The sequence below is a fragment of the Heterodontus francisci genome, chromosome 29, assembly GCF_036365525.1.
Source record: "Heterodontus francisci isolate sHetFra1 chromosome 29, sHetFra1.hap1, whole genome shotgun sequence".
In the NCBI taxonomy this organism is placed as follows: domain Eukaryota; kingdom Metazoa; phylum Chordata; class Chondrichthyes; order Heterodontiformes; family Heterodontidae; genus Heterodontus; species Heterodontus francisci.
In genome coordinates, this window is record NC_090399.1 from 10,239,681 (window position 1) to 10,260,166 (window position 20,486).

General features: G+C 45.4%; 1 protein-coding gene across 1 annotated transcript in view; it reads right to left on the reverse strand.

The window, feature by feature from the left end:
- The window catches only part of LOC137346109 (cytochrome P450 2K1-like), a 28,763-nt gene that overhangs the window by 1,197 nt on the left and 7,080 nt on the right, over positions 1-20,486 (reverse strand). The window contains exons 3-8 of the mRNA XM_068009408.1: positions 16,054-16,203; positions 12,153-12,313; positions 11,087-11,260; positions 9,770-9,911; positions 4,286-4,473; positions 3,691-3,832 (exon numbers count right to left, since the gene is read on the reverse strand). Coding sequence (XP_067865509.1) covers positions 3,691-3,832; positions 4,286-4,473; positions 9,770-9,911; positions 11,087-11,260; positions 12,153-12,313; positions 16,054-16,203 — 957 coding nt within the window. The remainder of the gene's footprint in view (positions 1-3,690; positions 3,833-4,285; positions 4,474-9,769; positions 9,912-11,086; positions 11,261-12,152; positions 12,314-16,053; positions 16,204-20,486) is intronic.

Consider the following 20,486-nt stretch of genomic DNA (forward strand, 5'->3'; position numbering starts at 1 on the left):
TTAACTGGGTTTGGAGGGCAGGGGCCACAATTTTAATTTGTGTATGGCCATATCTAGGTAAGATGTCAGGAGATCATTTCCCAGATAACAATGGGCCTCAGGACCAGACTGCCCACTTGTACGCTGGGCACTGAATTGGTGAACTCCTTCAAACGAGAGCTGAACCTGTGTCAGGCCGAGGCACAGGTCAGATCTTTCAAAAAAAGTAGGTACTGCATCAAATTTTCAGGGCCTGGGAAACCTCCTGGACTAGTTCTTAACACCGAGTGTATATAAAGAGTCATAGAGAGATACAGCACCGAAACAGGCCCTTCGGCCCAACGAGTCCATGCCGACCATCAACCACCCATTTATACTAATCCTACATTAATCCCATTTCCCTCTCACATCCCCATCTTCCCTCAATTCTCATACCACCTACCTATACTGGGGGCAATTTATAATGGCCAATTTACCTATCAACCCGCAAGTCTTTGGCATATGGGATGAAACCAGAGCACCCGGAGGAAGCCCACACAGACACAGGGAAAATTTTCAAACTCCACACAGGCAGTACCCAGAACTAAACCCAGGTCACTGGAGCTGTGAGGCTGCAGTGCTAACCACTGCGCCACTGTGCCGCCCAAGTGACAGTACAATTATATTGTACTACACAAATTATCACAATTGTGTGGGGCAGGCTGGATGGACTAGGGGGTCTTTTTCTGTCTTATATTGTCCGAAAATACAGAAATCTTCATCCGGGGGACGCTACATGGTGTGACACTGAACCATCTGCACTAGGAAGGTCTTGCATACAATCACAAGCTTCTTGTGAGTTAGCCTATCAGTATTTGTGATACCCAAATGGGCAATTGGATTCAGCATCTTGAGGGAGAGAACAACAGAAATCAGCTGGGATTCCTTTCCTTCACTAATGTGCTCGTCTGATGCCACGTGGACTTTGTAGTATGGTTATGTTTTAAAAGCTGTTTTCTCTGATGCAGTGTAAAAAGGACATTCAGAGGAAACATGTGACCTCATACAAAATCTGTCCAGAGACAAGCCAGAGGTCTTGGTTACCATGAGGACAAGGAGCCCAGATCAAAGACAGTTTTGAAAGCAGAGTGCAAGGTTGTAACACCTGAAGGACAATTGGATTTCACGCTCCCAGACTCACAGATCATAAACAGGGAGCCAGGGCTCTAAAATGTAGATTCGAGTTGCAATTTGTAACACCTGGAAACAAAGGAAGAATTAGGTAGTTTTGCTATGGTCAGTCTTATGATCTCTGAGAATTGTCAAAGGCAAATAGTTATTGACTTTTGATCTGGATAAATTCAACAGGCTTTTCTAGGTCTGGAGGCTGAAAGGAAGAAACAAAGACCAGCAGTCATGTGCGGAGCCTAAGAGAGAGAGAGAGAACGAGAGAGAGAGAGTGACCAATAGGCTGTTTCCGAGAAAACAGCTGCTTTCAGGTCACCGATACAGTAAAAGGCTAAGATTTGGACCCGGTTTGAAGGCTCGAGGTTTGCAGAAGAGAAAAGATCAACGGGGTCACCACAGATTGCCTTACTAATGGAAGTCCAGTCGAATGTGCTTGGAAGAAGTGAGCGAAGAGGACGTTTGCTTTGAGAAGGACACTGGAAGATCCAACCCATTGTAACTGAGAGGAGTCTGGAACATTTAACCAAAAGGATACCTTTTCCACTGAGAACCTGTGTAACATATAAATGTGGTGTGGGGTTTTCAAATGTGTGAATAATTTAATGGGAGGAATCTTTCTCTGTAATTTAGTGTATTAGCTACCTACTAAGTACTGTTTAGTTCATGGTGATTTTTAGTTTAGTTGTTATAGTAAAAGTCTTAAAACGCGAAATCGTGTTGTGTCATTCTTTAATTGGTCACTGGGGAAGTTCATATCTCTTGTTTGAAGCTGGCGGTCTCTACTGAGGGTGTAACACAGGTAATGATAAGAAGTCTTTACCAGCGATTGCCCCACAGTCAGATAGCTTGCCAACACCATGTGAAGTTTGGCCAGTTGACTGATGTACCAAAGGAGGCATTGACACCCATAGCAAGGCAGCTCATATACACCATGAGGGGCCATCTCACTCGAGAGAAGTAGCACACACAGGGAGACTGTCCTAGGGAATTGTGACTCACGGCTCATGAATCCCTCGCCATTCATCTTAACATTGGAAAATCAGAAGAGACAGACACGATTTTCCAAGATACGACTTGCTCGGAGTAGCCTTCCCTGCGGAGAGTGGTGACACAAGAGAGAAGGTTAAATTGTTCAGCCAACTCTGATAGCTAGAGTTCAAGGGATGTTAGATAAGTAGATGAGGGAGAAAGGAATCGAAGAATGTGTTGATGGGGTTAGTTGAATTAAACAGTGTGGAAGGCGGCTTGTGTGAGGCGTGAACACCAGCATATGCTGAATGACCTGTTCTTGTGCCGTAAATTCCGTGTAATACATACGTCAGAGATAAGTGCAGCTATAAAAATTCTCACTCAGACAACAGCAGTGCCATCAAACGCACGCAGTACAAACAGTGGGGAGCTTCTGAGCTCTAATTACAATGCAGTTATTTATCGAACATTGTAATGTGCAGAGGAGCAGAGTGATTTGGGAATCCAAGTAGACAAATCATTTTTAGGGCTAGTAGGTACAAAAAATAATTGAAAATATTCAGCCTTTATCTCAAGGGAGCTGACTTACAAAGCGGAGGAAGTATTGCTTCAATTTTACAGAGCTCTGGTCGGGCCCCCATCGGGAATATTGTGTTCAATATTGGGCACTGCACCTCAGGAAGAATCGATTGGCTTTGGAGAGGGTGCAGTGTAGGGTCGCCAGATGATACCCTGGTTAAAAAGGCTGAATTATCAGGACAGGCTGCATTGACTCGGCTTGCATTCCCCTGAGTGCTGAGGAATAAGGGATGAACTGTTTAAGACGTTTAAGGGAGTGAATAGGGCAGATAGACAGAAACCATTTCCTCTGGTGCAGGAGTTCAGAGTAAGCACTAGACTGTTCAGGTTAATGTCAGGGAGCACTTCTTCACACAAAGGGTAGTGGAAATCTAGAATTCTCTCCACCAAAAACAGTGAGACTAGGGGTCAATTGAAAATTTCGAAGCTGAGATTGCTCGATTTTTTGTTAGGTCAGGGGGTTAAGGGTTATGGTACCAAGGCAATCAAATGGAGTTAAGATTTAGATTAGCCACGATCTAACTGAATGTCAGAACGGGTTCAAGCGGCTGAAATAAAGCCTGGGCTACCCAACCCGAACCTGACTAGACCCGACTACATGTGTCGGGAGCGGGTCGGATCGGGTCAGGTCAAAATTCCGAGTCCAGCATTCGGGCTCGGGTCGGATCCGGCTGGACACTGCTGCTCCCGGGAAGTCACAGGATCAGGCTTACCCATGATTCCCCACAACTCCAGCTGCAGGAATAGCCTGCTGCCGGAACAGATGAAGGATATTCGGGTCCGGTCGGGTCGTGCGCGGAAAAAAAAATCAAAGGACTCAGGCCCGGGTCGGGTACGGGTTGGCTGTGGTCGGGTTTTAATTTTATGCCCAAGCCAGACTTTAGGCTGAAAGGCCTCCTCCTGCTCTTATGTGAGGACTTGTTATCTCTATAGATCAATGCAAATGAATCAGGAATTTTCATTGTTTAATGCTGAGTAACTTCCCAGATGAACTACCTGTAGAGAAAGGTATGAAGGCATCTCTCTTCACAAACTTTCCCGTGTTGTCCAGAAAGTGAGCTGGGTTGAACTCTTCCGGCTTTTCCCATTGGGTTTTATCGTAAAGCACAGAGGCCAGTAAAGGAACGATGTAAGTTCCCTACGAAGAAAAGAAGAACCTTTATCTAGAGCTTGTGTATGATGCATTTGCAACCTATAAATTTAAGTTGTTGGTGCTGCTAATTCCAGCCTGGGAATGAGGTGATGAAACTGGATAGTGTTGGTTTGCTGCAGCAAACTGGGAACGATCCCAGCACCAGAACAGGTAGGCCCGAGGCCTGAGGCCCAGTACTGAACATTTAAATTACACTGGCAAACTGTAAACGCCAGCTATGGGTCTTTAGGCAGTTTGTCGGTCAAGTGGACATAAGTTTTGTGCAGTGGTGACATAGAGTACAGGTCAAAGTCATGCTTCTTATACACATTTTGAAAAACCAATAAAATAATTAGCAATTTATTACCTTGAGCTTGAGGCTGAAGTTGCTGAATACTGTTAAAAGGTAGGATATTATATCCTGCAACTGGTCAAATCAGTAGATTTGCATCCTCCTACCTTAGGGATGAAATATCCTTGAAAGTTGATGTCCACGGTCGTCGCTCGTGGGATGCCCATTGGGGCGATGTTCGCAAATCTCTGGACCTCATGGATAACTGCGTCAGTATAGGGCATGTGCTTCCGGTCCTCCATTCTGGGAGATCTCTCCGATCCAATCACTCGGTCGATTTCATCCTGAACTTTCCCTACAAGAGGAAAAGGCTAAAGTGGGTAGAAATTTGTCTTGAGGGTGGTGTGAATCTGATGGTATCACATTGAATGTCTGTTATACCCACTGACTGCATGTCAAGCGGAGTGTCTAATGGGCAGCCTATGCAATAACGCCTGTTTTGTGTTGCCACCCGAGACGTGTTTATATTAGATGATCCAAATTATCCAATAAAGAGATGTAAATCAGGGTTTGATAGTAGGTAGCGTAAACCTCTGGATTCTAGGGTTTGAAAAATGTGGGATTTCTTTACTTCCTGTTTTTTTGCATTTCACCATTACTGCTCCTGAAGTAGTTCGGTTCAATTCAGCTCCACGGCATATCTGACGATGAGAGGTTGGATCCAAGTCAACCCTCCAAAGAGGCCACTCCGCACAACCCCAGGTGCTGCTGATGGTCAATCCAACAGCCTAGCTCATTGATAGGATCTGGGGGCAATGGGTTGCAGTGGGGAGGTGGGGGTTGTCACTGGGGGGCTGAGGAACTCCCCAATTGGCTCATGATAGTCCTGCAAGCCACAAGGGACATGGTCAAAGGTGGAAAGGAAGCCAGAAGCTTATTTATGCCATGTGGCTGTTTGGTTATCACTGGTTAAATTCTACCCCTATGCACACTGAAGGGAGTCCCTAAGCTGTAGCTTCTGCCAGCCCTTGGCCTGGGATCTGTCAAGTTTCAAGTGAGCACCTTCTTTCATGAAAGATTATACCTGAAACATCTCAAGATCCCTCTTTTCTTTTTCACTAATGCTGATTGCCCTGCTATGTACGTCCAGAATTTTCAAGTATATTTGTCCTAAGTGTCTTCTAATAGGAGAGTTACTTACTTCATGTCAGTCAAACAGAAACTCTATTATAGGAGCATAGGAACAGAAGGAGGTCATTCAATCCCTCAGGCCTGTCCCATCATTCAATTAGATCCTAGTTGATCTGTATCTTAACTTATTTTTACTTAATCTCTGTGTCAATTTAGAGCAGAGGGGATGGAAGCTAGGGCAGTTGCATGCTCCTCTTGCAGGATGTGGGAGGTGAGGGTCACCACTTGTGTCCCTGCTGACTTCACCTGTGAGAAGTGCACCCAACTCCAGCTCCTCACAGACCGCGTTAGGGAACTGGAGCTGGAGCTGGATGAACTTCAGATCATTCAGGATGCTGAGGGGGTGATAGAGAGCAGTTATAGGGAAGTAGTGACACCTAAGTTACAGGATAAAGGTAGCTGGGTGACCATCAGGGGAGGGAAAGGGAATAGGCGCACAGTGCAGGGATCCCCTGTGGCCGTTCCCCTCAATAATAAGTATACCATTTTGGATACGGTTGGGGGGGACGACCTACCAGGGGAAAGCCACAGTGGCCAGGTCTCTGGCATTGAGCCTGGCTCTGTGGCTCAGAAGGGAAGGGGGGAGAATAGGAGAGCGATAGTGATAGGAGATTCAATGGTTAGAGGAACAGACAGGAGATTCTGTGGTCGCGAACGAGACTCCCAGATGGTATGTTGCCTCCTGGCTGCCAGGGTCAGGGATGTCTCGGATCGAGTCTACGGGATTCTTAAGGGGGAGGGGGAGCAGCCAGAAGTCGTGGTACATATCGGTACCAATGACATAGCTAGGAAAAGGGATGAGGACCTGAAAAGCGAATATAGGGAGTTAGGTTGGAAGCTAAAAGGCAGGACGAGCAGGATAGTAATCTCAGGATTGATACCGGTGCCACGTGCTAGTGAGACTAGAAACAGAGAGCGAGTGCAGCTGAACATGTGGCTACAGAGCTGGTGTAGGAGGGAGGGCTTCAGATATGTGGATCATTGGGATACCTTCTGGGGAAGGTGGGACCTGTACAAGAAGGACGGGTTGCATCTGAACTGGAGGGGCACTAATATCCTGGGCGGGAGGTTTGCTAGAGCTCTTCGGGAGGGTTTAAACTAGTTTGGCAGGGGGATGGGAACCGGAGCTACGGATCAGTGGATGGGGTAGCTGTGGAACAGGCAGATACAGAGTGCAGAGGGTCTGTGAGGAAGGTTAGGCAGTTGACAGGGCAAAGTTGCAGTATGATGGGTTGACGTGTGTCTATTTTAACGCAAGAAGTGTCAGGAATAAGGGTGATGAACTTAGAGCATGGATCAGTACTTGGAGCTACAATGTGGTGGCCATTACGGAGACTTGGATATCACAGGGGCAGGAATGGATGTTGGATGTTCTGGGGTTTAGATGTTTCAAAAGGAATAGGGAGGGAGATAAAAGAGGTGGGGGAGTGGCATTGTTAATCAGGGATAGTATCACAGCTGCAGAAAGGGAGGTCGTCGAGGAAGGTTTGTCTACTGAGTCATTATGGGTGGAAGTCAGAAACAGGAAAGGAGCAGTCACTTTATTGGGAGTTTTCTATAGACCCCCCAACAGCAACAGAGACACGGAGGAACAGATCGGGAGGCAGATTTTGGAAAGGTGCAGAAGTAACAGGGTTGTTGTCATGGGTGACTTCAACTTCCCTAATATTGATTGGAACCTCCTTAGTGCAAACAGTTTGGATGGAGCAGTTTTTGTCAGGTGTGTCCAGGAAGGTTTCCTGACTCAATATGTAGACAGGCCGACTAGAGGGGAGGCTATGTTGGATTTGGTGCTTGGCAATGAACCAGGCCAGGTGGCAGATCTCTCGGTGGGAGAGCATTTCGGTGATAGTGATCACAACTCCCTGACCTTTACTATAGTCATGGAGAGGGACACGAGCAGACGGGGAGGGGAAATTACAATGCTATTAGGCAGGAACTGGGGAGCATAAATTGGGAACAGATGTTCTCAGGGAAATGCACGACAGAAATGTGGAGGTTGTTTAGGGAGCACTTGCTGCAACTGCTGGATAGGTTTGTCCCGATGAGGCAAGGAAGGGATGGTAGGGTGAAGGAACTTTGGATGACAAGAGATGTGGAACAGCTAGTCAAGAAGAAGAAGGAAGCTTACTTAAGGTTGAGGAAGCAAGGATCAGACAGGGCTCTGGAGGGTTACAAGGTAGCCAGGAAGGAACTGAGGAATGGACTTAGGAGAGCTAGAAGGGGACATGAAAAAGTCTTGGCGGGTAGGATTAAGGAAAATCCCAAGGCGTTCTACACTTATGTGAGGAACAAGAGGATGGCCAGAGTGAGGGTAGGGCCGATCAGGGATACCGGTGGGAACTTGTGCCTGGAGTCAGAGGAGGTAGGGGAGGTCCTAAATGAATACTTTGCTTCAGTATTCAATAGTGAGAGGGACCTGGTCGTTTGTGAGGACAGCGTGTAACAGGCTGATATGCTCGAACAGGTTGATGTTAAGAGGGAGGATGTGCTGGAAATTTTGAAAGACATGAGGACAAATAAGTCCCCGGGGCTAGACGGGATATACCCAAGGATATTACGGGAAGCGAGGGAAGAGATTGCCGCGCCTTTGGCGATGATCTTTGCGTCCTCACTGTCCACTGGAGTAGTACCAGATGATTGGCTGGTGGCAAATGTTATTCCCTTGTTCAAGAAACGGAATAGGGATAACCCTGGGAATTATAGACCAGTCAGTCTTACGTCGGTAGTGGGCAATTTATTGGAGTGGATTCTGAGAGACAGGATTTATGATTATTTGGAAAAGCATAGTTTGATTAGAGACAGTCAGCATGGCTTTGTGAGGGGCAGGTCATGCCTCACAAGCCTTATTGAATTCTTTGAAGATGTGACAAAACATGTTGATGAAGGAAGAGCAGTGGATGTGGTGTATATGGATTTTAGCAAGGCGTTTGATAAGGTTCCCCATGGTAGGCTCATTCAGAAAGTGAGGAGGCATGGGATACAGGGAAAGTTGGCTGTCTGGATACAGAATTGGCTGGCCCATAGAAGACAGAGGGTGGTAGTAGATGGAAAGTATTCAGCATGGAGCTCGGTGACCTGTGGTGTTCCACAGGGATCTGTTCTGGGACCTCTGCTCTTTGTGATTTTTATAAATGACTTGGATGAGGAAGTGGAAGGCTGGGTTAGCAAGTTTGCCGATGACACGAAGGTTGCTGGAGTTGTGGATAGTGTGGAAGGCTGCTGTAGGTTGCAACGGGACATTGACAGGATGCAGAGCTGGGCTGAGAAGTGGCAGATGAAGTTCAACCTGGAAAAGTGTGAAGTGATTCATTTTGGAAGGTCAAATTTGAATGCAGAATACAGGCTTAAAGGCAGGATTATTGGTAGTGTGGAGGAACAGAGGGATCTTGGGGTCCATGTCCATAGATCCCTCAAAGTTGCCACCCAAGTTGATAGGGTTGTTAAGAAAGCGTATGGTGTGTTGGCTTTCATTAACAGGGGGATTGAGTTTAAGAGCCGCGAGGTTATGCTGCAGCTCTATAAAGCCCTGGTTAGACCACACTTGGAATATTGTGTTCAGTTCTGGTCGCCTCATTGTAGGAAGGATGTGGAAGCTTTAGAGAGGGTGCAGAGGAGATTTACCAGGATGCTGCCTGGACTGGAGGGCATGTCTTACAAAGAAGCGAATGAGAAAAGCCCTAGCTCCCTCAATCTTTCTTCGTAAGACATGCCCTCAAGTCCAGGCAGCATCCTGGTAAATCACCTCTGCACTCCTGAATGAGAGGTGAGTTGATAGAGGGGTACAAGATGATGAGAGGCATAGATAGAGTGGATAGCCAGAGACTTTTTCCCAGGGTGGAAAGGGCAATCACCAAGGGGCATAATTTTAAGGTGATTGGAGGAAGGTTTCGGGGAGATGTCAGAGGTAGGTTCTTTACACAGAGAGTGGTGGGTGCGTGGAATGCACTGCCAGCGGTGGTAGTAGAAGCAGATACATTAGGGACATTTAAGCGACTCTTGGATAGGTACATGGATGATAGTAGTACGAAGGGTATGATGGATCCTGGAGTAGGTTAAAGGTTCGGCACAACATCGTGGGACGAAGGGCCTGTACTGTGATGTACTGTTCTATGTTCTATGTTCTTTTTTAACTCCATCTTGCCACTTTGGTTGCATAACCCTTAATACCCTTCAGCTAACAAAATCTATCTCTGTGTTAAAAATTTCAATTGACCCCCCAACCTCAACAGCTTTTAGGGGGAGAGAGTTCCACTGCCACTTGTGTGAAGAAGTACCTCCTGACATCACTCCTGAATGGTTTATCTGTAGTTTAACTTTTATGCTCCTTGTTCTGGATTCCTCAACACCCTGTAGATAGATTCTTGAGAAGGTCACTTAGTGTGCCAGAGTGAACAGTAGATTGGCAAATGACCAATTGAGTTGGAAAAATGAAAGGGATATTAGATGTTCTTCCTTACTCTGGATATCTGGGTATTTCATCATGATGTAAAGTGCCCAGCGAATTGTGGTAGCAGCAGTTCCCATCCCAGCGATGAATAGATCACTTGTTGTGATCAGTAAGTTCTTCTCATGAAAGTACGTGTCTGGATTTCCCACCTCCTTGAAAAGGAAATGCAGGATGACAGAATGAGATCAGAATAGTCGATACTTTGGTTTTGTTAATCTGCGGTATGTATTTTCACAATTCTCAGTTACTCTGACTCTGTAGTGTGGGATTTACTGTAAACTCCATTTTAGTTATGCTGTCGTATAAATTCTTACTGCAATCTCAGATCCTTTTACTCTGAAGTTGAAAGTTAACACAGTAATCTCTGTTATTATCGCTCGGCTCTGCAGATTATCAAACAGTCTGAGATATGAATCTGAAAGAAAGACTTGCATTTGTTATTTCACAACCTCAGCATGTCCTAAAGCACTTTACAGTACTTTTGAAGTGTAGTCACTGTTGTAATGAAGGTAATGCAGCAAACAATTTGCACAGAGCAAGATCCCACAGTCAGCAATGTGCTAATGACCAGATCATCTGTTTTTCATTCTGTTTTTAGCGATGTTGCTTAAAAGATAAATATTGGCCAGAACTCCCTTGCTTTCCTTTGAAATAATGCAATTGGATATTTTACATCGACTGCAGCGTCGAAATCAGGCCTCACTTTACTGTCTCATCCAAAAGATGGCACCTCTGACATTGCACCGCTCCCTCAGTGCTGCACTGGAGTGGCAGCCTGGATTATCCACTCAAGTCTTTGTAGTGGGATTTGAACCTACAAACAGTGGTACCCACTGAGCCATGGTTTTGTGCATAGATTATCACTGTAATTGCATCTTTTTTATTACGCGCTGTACAAAGACACATTGTACAGCGAGCTCGCCACTGGTATCAGACCCACCGGCCGTCCATGTCTCCGTTATAAAGACGTCTGCAAACGCGACATGAAATCGTGTGACATTGATCACAAGTCGTGGGAGTCAGTTGCCAGCATTCGCCAGAGCTGGCGGGCAGCCATAAAGACAGGGCTAAATTGTGGCGAGTCGAAGAGACTTAGTAGTTGGCAGGAAAAAAGACAGAGGCGCAAGGGGAGAGCCAACTGTGCAACAGCCCCAACAAACAAATTTCTCTGCAGCACCTGTGGAAGAGCCTGTCACTCCAGAATTGGCCTTTATAGCCACTCCAGGCGCTGCTTCACAAACCACTGACCACCTCCAGGCGCGTATCCATTGTCTCTCGAGATAAGGAGGCCCAAAAGAAAAGAAGAAGAAGAACATTATTAGCATACCTCTTGTTGTTTGACAATGTACGTATCAATGAAGCTCCTGATGTCATTCTCATTCAGCTCTTGCTGTTTAATTTTAATGATGTTCTTCAAACACGTCTTCAGCATCTCAAATTGTTTGAAAATCTTTTTGTGACTTCCAGGTAGAAACCTCAGAAATGGATAAGCATTAAACACCTGCCCAACAGTAAATTAAACCATTAGTTGCTGCGTGAATAATTTGGTCTTAGCAACAGCTCATGAGTTTCCAAGCAAAATGGTTGCATGAGAGAGACAAAGAGATGTTACAATATACTTAGCAACAATTTTGATCTAAGGTCACAGGAGGCTAGAAATGATGTCATGCGATGTTATTGCAAGAATGATAAATTAATTTAGATCAAATTTATTCTTTTAATGGACTCATTAACCCAATTACATTAAATAGGCTGTTAGAATCAAATTTTTGCATCCAATACTTTAAACTGTTAAACCATCATCCTTAACATCACACAGCATAATTAGTAGCAACATAAAAACAGGAATTAGGTCATTCAGCTGCTCGAGCCTGCTCTGCCATTCAACTAGGTCACGGCTGATACATGATGGAGAAATTGAATGTGTAAAACAGGTGAATTGTCCCATTATACACCTCACCTGACTTTCTCCTTCATTGACTTCAACAGAAAGGAAAGTCACTCCATAATGTGTAATCGGGCAGCGAATTCAATATCACCGATGTTACACCTTCACCCAATGTTAAAAGTAGCCCAAACAACTCTAGCAGAGCAGCATTCTCTCAACACTGCACAGGGGCATTAGTCTAATGTAAATCTTGCAGGAGGGCTTGGATGCACAACTTTCTGTTCAAGGAGATTTGACGTTAGCGACTGAGTCAAGCTGGCACCTGAAGAGTACAGCAGTGCTCAAAGAGAACCTGCTCCTTTGCCTTCTGAATGAAGTTGACCAGCAGTTCCCTTTCTACATCATCAGGACTCACAACAGGTAGCTGTTCCAGCTCTGATCAATGAAGGTGTTATAGAAACCTGTAAAGTGTGACATTCCCAGAGCTGTCAGCTGCAGAAGTTACCTGGACCATGGGGCTACCAAGCAGTCGAAAGCTTTCATGGACCATGTTTCCTATGGAAAGAAACGTCTTGTCCTCATAATCAAACCGGTCTCCAAATACTATGGAACAGATGACATTGGCTGTAGCAAAGTTTGTTATAACATCCGTGTCAAACGGCTGACCTGCAAAAATGAAGATGCAGAGTGGGGACAGGTAAATCGGTCATTTGGAGAGTTTCCATGAATCTGGGTTCACGTGAGTGTTTCGAACCTGCCCATTCATACTTATTTATATTCTTATTCCTTCATTCACTGCACATACACGCTCATAATATGCACACACATTTAGATAAATACATACACACATACATATACACACATACATATACACACATACACTCATAGCAATCATAAAAGCAAAATACTGTGGGTGCTGAAAATCTGAAATAGAAACAGAAAGTGCTGAAAATATTCAGCAGGTCTTTGGAGAGAGAAACAGAGTTAACGTTTCAGGTCTGTGACCTTTCATCAGATCCAGCAAAGGTTAGAAATGTAATAGGCTTTGAACAAGTGAAAAGGGGTGTGTGGTTTGTGGGGGGGAGTCGGGGTGAGGGGGGGGTGGTGGTGTGGGGAGGGGGGGAAGAAGAACGAAAGGGCAAACACCAGACGGGAAATGTGCATCCTTAGTTTTCATCACTGTATCAGGCGGGAAATGGAAAGCAGTAAAGGTAAACAAGGTAAATGAGACAAACGGAAATCCCAGCGAGAGAAGAGCAGAAAAGCAAAATACTGCGGATGTTGGAAATCTGAAATAAAAACAGAAAGTGTTGGAAATATTCAGCAGGTCAGGTAGAATCTGTGGAGAGAGAAGCAAAGTTAACGTTTCAGGTCTGTGGCCTTTCATCAGAACTGGCAAAGGTTAGCTATCTGGACGGAGAGTTGAAAGTGTACTTTACTATCTCTCATTCAACTCATTAATGAGAAGTTCTCACAACTGTGGAACTTGCTACTTCAATGTTCAGTTAATCCAATAATCGACAGAATTTAAAAAGAAACAAGTATATTGTCACTTCCCCACACCTTCTGGTTTTGCTCATTATCTCCTCTGACTCTGTTCAATTTGAATTCCAATTCTGACCTCTTGTGCATCCTTAGTTTTCATCACTGTATCAGTTTAAAAGTCCTGTGTTCTCAGCATCTTGCTGTATGACTGTGAAACATGGGCGATTTACAGATAGCAGGAAAAGAAGCTCAATCTGTGGCACATTATGGATATATCCTGGCAGGACAAAATCACAAATATGGCAGTCCTCTCAAAGGCAGAGCTCCCAAGTGTGTTGGCACCAATCAAACAGAGGCAGCTTCAGTGGATCGGACACGTCTGCAGGATGGAAGACAGTCGCATATCCAAGGGCCTTCTGCATGGAGAGGTAGCCGGGGCCAGACAACCAGTGGGACACCCAAAGCTCTGCGTCAAGGGTGCTTGCAAGTGTGACATGAAGGCCCTAAATGTCGACTATTGCACTTCGGAGTCACTAGCTGATGCAAGAGGGAAATGGTGACGCATCCTGTGGGCCGGCTTGTACTACCACGATGACCAGTGGGTACAGCAACAGGTGCCCAGGTCAGAAACAACAACTCACAGCATCACTGGGCAGCTTCATGTGCGGCATTTGTAGCAGAACTTGGCTCTCCAGGATTGGCCTTCACAGCAAAGAGAAGACACCCCACCTAAATGGATTGTTTGCTGCGTGTCCATCATCTATCATAGATGGAAGGAAGCCAACCAACCAGTGGCAGTCATGCCTTCAGCTGCCAAGGCTTTAAACTCTGGAAGTTCCTCTCTCAACCTCTCCGCTTCACTACCTCTCTCTCTCTCCACCTTTTAGATGCTCCTTAAAACCTATCTCTTTGATATATCTTTTGATCACCTAATATCTTGTCATGCGGTTTGGTATCAAATTTTGTTTGATAACTCGCTTGTGAAACACCTTGGGACATATTACTACATTCAAGGCTCTATATAAATGCAAATTGTTGCTGTTGAATGATTTCTTACACTATGGTATTTGACTATCACCTATTCCTCCACCTAGGACTAACAAGTCGCTTGCTTCCAGTCAGAAAACACAGGATAAATGTGTGCAGAGGAGGTTATTCCCTAGTGGAATTGACATGATTTCTATCCATTAATTTAAATGATTGATAAAATTAGACAGACGTCCCTTCTAGGTATAGATTCCTTCCCAGCTGATTAGTTGCACCCAAGTGATTCAATGATTCTAGGTGCAGGAACAGAAAATAAACGCCCCTCTGAATCATTTTTTTTCTTTTATACTTAATTATTTTACAGTGTTTTGTTAAATTTCCCAGATATTTTTTTTTTCCAAAATATACTTTAATCATAAGAATCTGTGAAAAATACATTTCCAAACAGTTTAAAACAGCATCAAGTCAAAAAATACAAACAGTGCAAAGGTGATCAGTTTCCTTCATTACAATCATGAGTTGCCTCACAACCCTTCCATTTCATTTGTCATGCCATTAACATTTTTACATTTTACAGCGAATGAAATTTTTTCCGATACAGTTCGAGGGGTTTCCCATGGATCCAGCCCCTCAGTTCAGCTTGGTGGGGGGACCTTACACTGTGGTCTTTCCCCATTGAGCCTTTGCTGCGGCTGCCCCAAGCTTTAGTGCGTCCCTCAGCACGTAGTCCTGGACCTTGGAATGTGTCAGTCTGCAACATTCGGTGGTGGACAACTCTTTGCGCTGGAAGACCAGCAGGTTTCGGGCAGACCAAAGGACGTCTTTCACCGAATTGATAGTCCTCCAGCAGCAGTTGATGTTTGTCTCGGTGTGCGTCCCTGGGAACAGCCCATTGAGCACAGACTCCTGTGTTACAGAGCTGCTTGGGATGAACCTCGACAAAAACCACTGCATCTCTTTCCACACCTGCTTTGCAAAGACACATTTCAGGAGGAGGTGGGCAACTGTCTCTTCCTCACCACAGCCACCGCGGGGGCATTGCACGGAGGGGGCGAGACTTCGGGCGTGCAGGAAGGATCTGACGGTGGGGGAGGGCCCTTCTCACCACCAGCCAAGCTACATCTTGGTGCTTGTTTGAAAGTTCTGGTGATGAGGCATTCCGCCAAATGACTTTGGCGGTCTGCTCGGGGAACCATCCGACAGGATCCCCTGTCTCCTTTTCCCGTAGGGCCTTGAGGACATTCCGTGCTGACCACTGCCTGATGGATCGGTGGCCAAAGGTGTTTTCCCGCAGAAACTGCTCCACGAAGGATAGGTGGTATGGCACAGTCCAACTGGATGGAACGTTCCATGGCAATGTGACCAGGCCCATCCTTCACAACACCGGGGACAGATAGAACCTCAGAACGTAGTGACACTTGGAGTTTGCGTACTGGGGATCTACACATAGCTTGATGCAGCCATACACGAAGGTGGTCATCAGGATGAGGGCCACGTTGGGTACATTTTTCCTGCCCTTATCCAGAGGTTTGAACATCGTGTCCCTCCGGACCCGGTCCATTTTAGATCCCCAGATGAAGCGGAAAATGGCTCGGGTGACCGCCACAGCGCAGGAGTGGGGTATGGGCCAGACCTGCGCCACGTACAGCAACAACATGAGCGCCTCGCACCTGATGACCAGGTTCTTACCCACAATGGAGAGAGATCGCTGCCCCCACATGCTCAACTTTTGTTGTACCTTGGCTACTCGCTCCTCCCGGGTTTTGGTGCACGTCCCGGCCCTTCCGAACCATATCCCCAGCAAATTTCCCAGATATGGCATAAGCAGGAGAGTATGGCAGGAACTTTAAGGGCTAAAGTATCTGATGTGTGAGGTCGGTATGGGTGAGCAATGTCTCCACATACAGTAATACTGAGCTAACACGCAGGCTCACCTTTATATGACTCAATCTTTCTCACCAGGAACCCAGCTTCCTCGATTATTTTTTCTTCAACGGATTTCTTGCCCATTCCAAAATCCCGGAGAGTCGACAGCATGAACCTTCGCATTTGTTTCCAAGGCTCCCCATTGGACCAAACCACACCTACAGGTCAACCCAAAGAGCTCATTAATTCCACAAGCCCTGCCTTAGTGAGCTGAAGAGGTCAAAGGCCAGCTGGTGCCCAGTTCTGTATACTAGTGTCACAGGGACACCCTAACTTTCACTTATAGAATAGGAGGGCATACGGCCCTTTGTGCCTGTGCAAGAGCTACCCAATTAGTTCGACTGCCCTGCTCTTTTCCTATAGTCCTGCAAATTTTCGAGTATATATCCAATTGCTTTTGAAAGTTACGATTGAATCTGCTTCCTCCACCGTTTCAGGTGGTGCATTCCAGATCACAACAACTCACTGACTCAAAAAAGGGTCTCCTCAACCACCCCCTGCTTGTTTGCCAGTCCTCTGCTGTTCCAATATATCCGATTACATTATAATCGTTTTCCTCATAATTTTCTCATTTTTAAGTTAAGTCACATCAGCTATCCTCTTCATAAAAGAGAAGAAAAATCTTTTATTTTTGGGAATTTCAAAGGAATACTTACTGGCTATTTCAGTGGAAGTGTGAGCTGTATTACACCCCAACACCTACACACAGACATTAATAAAAACTATAAATCCACCAACAGTCTTGGTACGAAACATACATATATGTACGGCTTACCAATACTGTTGGGGTGAATGCCCTGTTTCTGTGCTGTAAAATTCAACTGAAGAATGCTTTGATAAAAGGCTCTCAGGCTGTTCCCTTCCAACATTTAGGCTGCTCTAATTCAAACACAGTTGGAGAGCTGGTCCAACACTCTGGAGAACGGGTACTTTGCAGACTCCCCCTATCTTCTTCTCAAACACTATTGATATAATCCCCACCTATCCAATCCAACCTAAATTTGTCATTTCATCTGTTTTATTTTTTCTTTTGCTATTGTGAATGTTTGGAAGTGGACAGAATTCAGAATGCAATGGAACGTCCAAATTCACACAAATTTCATTCATCCAAGTTCATGCCCTCCCCACCCCTGAGCTGGAAGCTCCTGAGCAGATAATCAAGGCTGACATTTCAGGCGATGCTGCATCATTTCAGGTGGCCTTCATTAGCAATGAGATGTCAAAACCGAGATCCTGTCTGCTTTGCCCTGTTGCTTTATTCTTTACGGGATGTGGACATCACTGGCAAGGCCAGCATTTGTTGCCCATCCCGAATTGCTCTTGAGAACTGAATGACTTGCTAGGCCATTTCGGAGGGCAGTTAAGAGTCAACCACATTGCTGTGGGTCCGAAGTTGCATGTAGGCCAGACCAGGCGAGGACGGCAGATTTCCTTCCCAAAAGGACATCGGTGAACCAGGTGGGTTTTTTTTACATTCATGGCACCATTACTGAGACTGGCTTTCAATTCCAGATTTTTATTAATTAATTGAATTTATTAATTCATTGGTTTATTTGGATGTTAAATAGAGATGTAGAGCCATTATAACACAGAAGGAGGCCATTTGGCTCATCGAGCCCATGTCGGCTCTCTGTAGAGCAATCCAGTCAGCACCATTCCCTTGTTCTATCCCCATAGCCCTGTAAGTTTATTTTTCTCAAGTCCCTATTCAACTTCCTTTTGAAATCATTCATCGTATCTGCTTCCACCGCCCTTGTAGGCAGTGAGTTCCAGGTTGTTACCACGCACTGAAATATCCAATGACACTCTTTAAAGAAGAGCAGAGAGTTCTCCTGGTGATCTGGCTAATACCCCTCTCTCAACCAATACCAACAAAACCACATCGACTAATTCTCCATCCAGTTGGATTTCTGGGACCTTGTGGGACCTTGCTGGGTACAAATTAACTGCCCTATTTTCCTACACAACAAGAATAATTCAAAGGTGTATGTGATAAATTGCTACAAAAGTACAAGTTTTTTAATCTACTTTTTTGGGGGGATTGTTCCTAGGGTTTAGTTATCCCTACCTCTAAATCTAAATTCTTGGTGCTCTACAATCCACATGTGCTTGTCCCTTCGAAACAATGATCATGCTGCTTCCAACTTCCAACCATCAGTACCAGACAAATCATCTGTCTTGGCAAGGAGATCATGTTCAATGACCTCCGGTAATTGTGCTCCTAGTTTCTCTCCATGTGTTATTTTCTCCATTTTAACAGACTGCACTTGATTTCACTTCAGTGACATTGCTGGAAGCTGCATGCAGTGCTCTGACCACAATGTTATTTACACCTCCTCATGAATAACACAAAACAGGATATTGCTGAAAATAGAGACATGTTGTCAAAGCTTTTTGTCTTGCACTCGTCAGGACAATCTGCAAGAATACCAATGTAAGGGAAAACAACAACTTTATACTGTATGAGAGAGAGTGCTGATTGGTTGGCAAGTGAACTCTGATTGGTAGAGGCATTGCCACGGTGACTGACAGTTAACTGCCAAGCTTTGTTTGAAATTTAAACCAGGCAGCTTGACTCTCATTGGTCAAGGCATTGCCCTGAGGAATGAACCAGTGAATGGCTGTCACTTATATGGTTTAGCTGAAACAGGCACAATGTTTGTACATGTTCTTTCTGTCTGCAAAGAACAGGGCCCTGTGTATTAAGATATGTAGCTTCCAATACGCGGACATGTGCCACACTGCGAGCTCTACTGCCAAGCTTAAATTGGTTGTCAGCGTAATTCTTAGCACAGTGAGGATTATTTAGCAAATGCTTTCCAATTGCGGAATCACATCTAATGTTGGACACTGTGTTTTGAGTTTTGCAAGCACAGGCTGGTTGGGTACAGCCTGTACCTTGCCCACTGCGAACAGCGGGAGGGACATCTTGTTTGATATGATCTTTGGGATGTACAGCCTATATACCTAGCATCACATTGACATTGAAATTCATATATCACATTACTTATTTGTGTGATAGGCAGGATATCCTTTTGGCCTGACAGCAGCATCCTGTTAGTGGCGAACACCATACGTGTTGCTACTGCATAGTCGCAGCATGAAAAAGCTAGCTTCACCTGTTACTCAAATTTTTTGGATACATTACACTTCCAGGGTAATTTGAGGTAGGCTGGGCATTTTTCAGGGCTGAAAATGACGGCCTTGCATTGGTATTCTTGCAGATTGTCCTGATGAGTGCAAGATGAACACATGTCTCTATTTTCAGCAATACTCAAGTTCTGTACTAACAAAGAACAAAGAACAGTACAGCACAGGAACAGGCCATTCGGCCCTCCAAGCCTGTGCCGATCTTGATGCCTGTCTAAACTAAAACCTTCTGCACTTCCGGGGTCCGTATCCCTCTATTCCCATCCTATTCATGTATTTATCAAGATACCTCTTAAACGTCGCTATCGTACCTGCTTCCACCACCTCTCCCGGCAGCACGTTCCAGGCACTCACCACCCTCTGTGTAAAAAACTTGCCTTGCACATCCCCTCTAAACTTTGACCCTCGCACTGTAAACCTATGTTCCCTAGTAACTGACTCTTCCACCCTGGGAAAAAGCTTCTGACTATCCACTCTGTCCATGCCACTCATAACTTTGTAAACCTCTAAATGTCGCCCCTCCACCTCCGTCGTTCCAGTGAAAACAATCCGTGTTTATCCAACCTCTCCTCATAGCTAATGCCCTCCACACCAGGCAACATCCTGGTAAACCTCTTCTGTACCCTCTCCAAAGCCTCCACGTCCTTTTGGTAGTGTGGCAACCAGAATTGCACGCAATATTCGAAGTGTGGCCTAACTAAGGTTCTGTACAGCTGCAGCATGACTTGCCAATTTTTATACTCTATGCCCTGACCGATGAAGGCAAGCATGCCGTATGCCTTCTTGACTACCTTATCCACCTGCGTTGCCACTTTCAGTGACCTGTGGACCTGTACGCCCAGATCTCTCTGCCTGTCAATACTCCTAAGGGTTCTGCCATTTATTGTATTCTTCCCACCTGTATTAGCTCTTCCAAAATGCATTACCTCACATTTGTCCGGATTAAACTCCATCTGCCATTTCACCGCCCAAGTCTCCAACCGATCGATATCCTGCTGTATCCTCTGACAATCCTCATCACTATCCGCAACTCCACCAACCTTTGTGTCGTCCGCAAACTTACTGATCAGACCAGCTACATTTTCCTCCAAATCATTTATATATACTACAAACAGCAAAGGTCCCAGCACTGATCCCTGCGGAGCACCACTAGTCACATCCCTCCATTCAGAAAAGCACCCTTTCACTGCTGTCCTCTGTCTTCTATGACCGAGCCAGTTCTGTATCCATCTTGCCAGCTCATCTCTGATCCTGTGTGACTTCACCTTTTGTACCAGTCTGCCATGAGGGA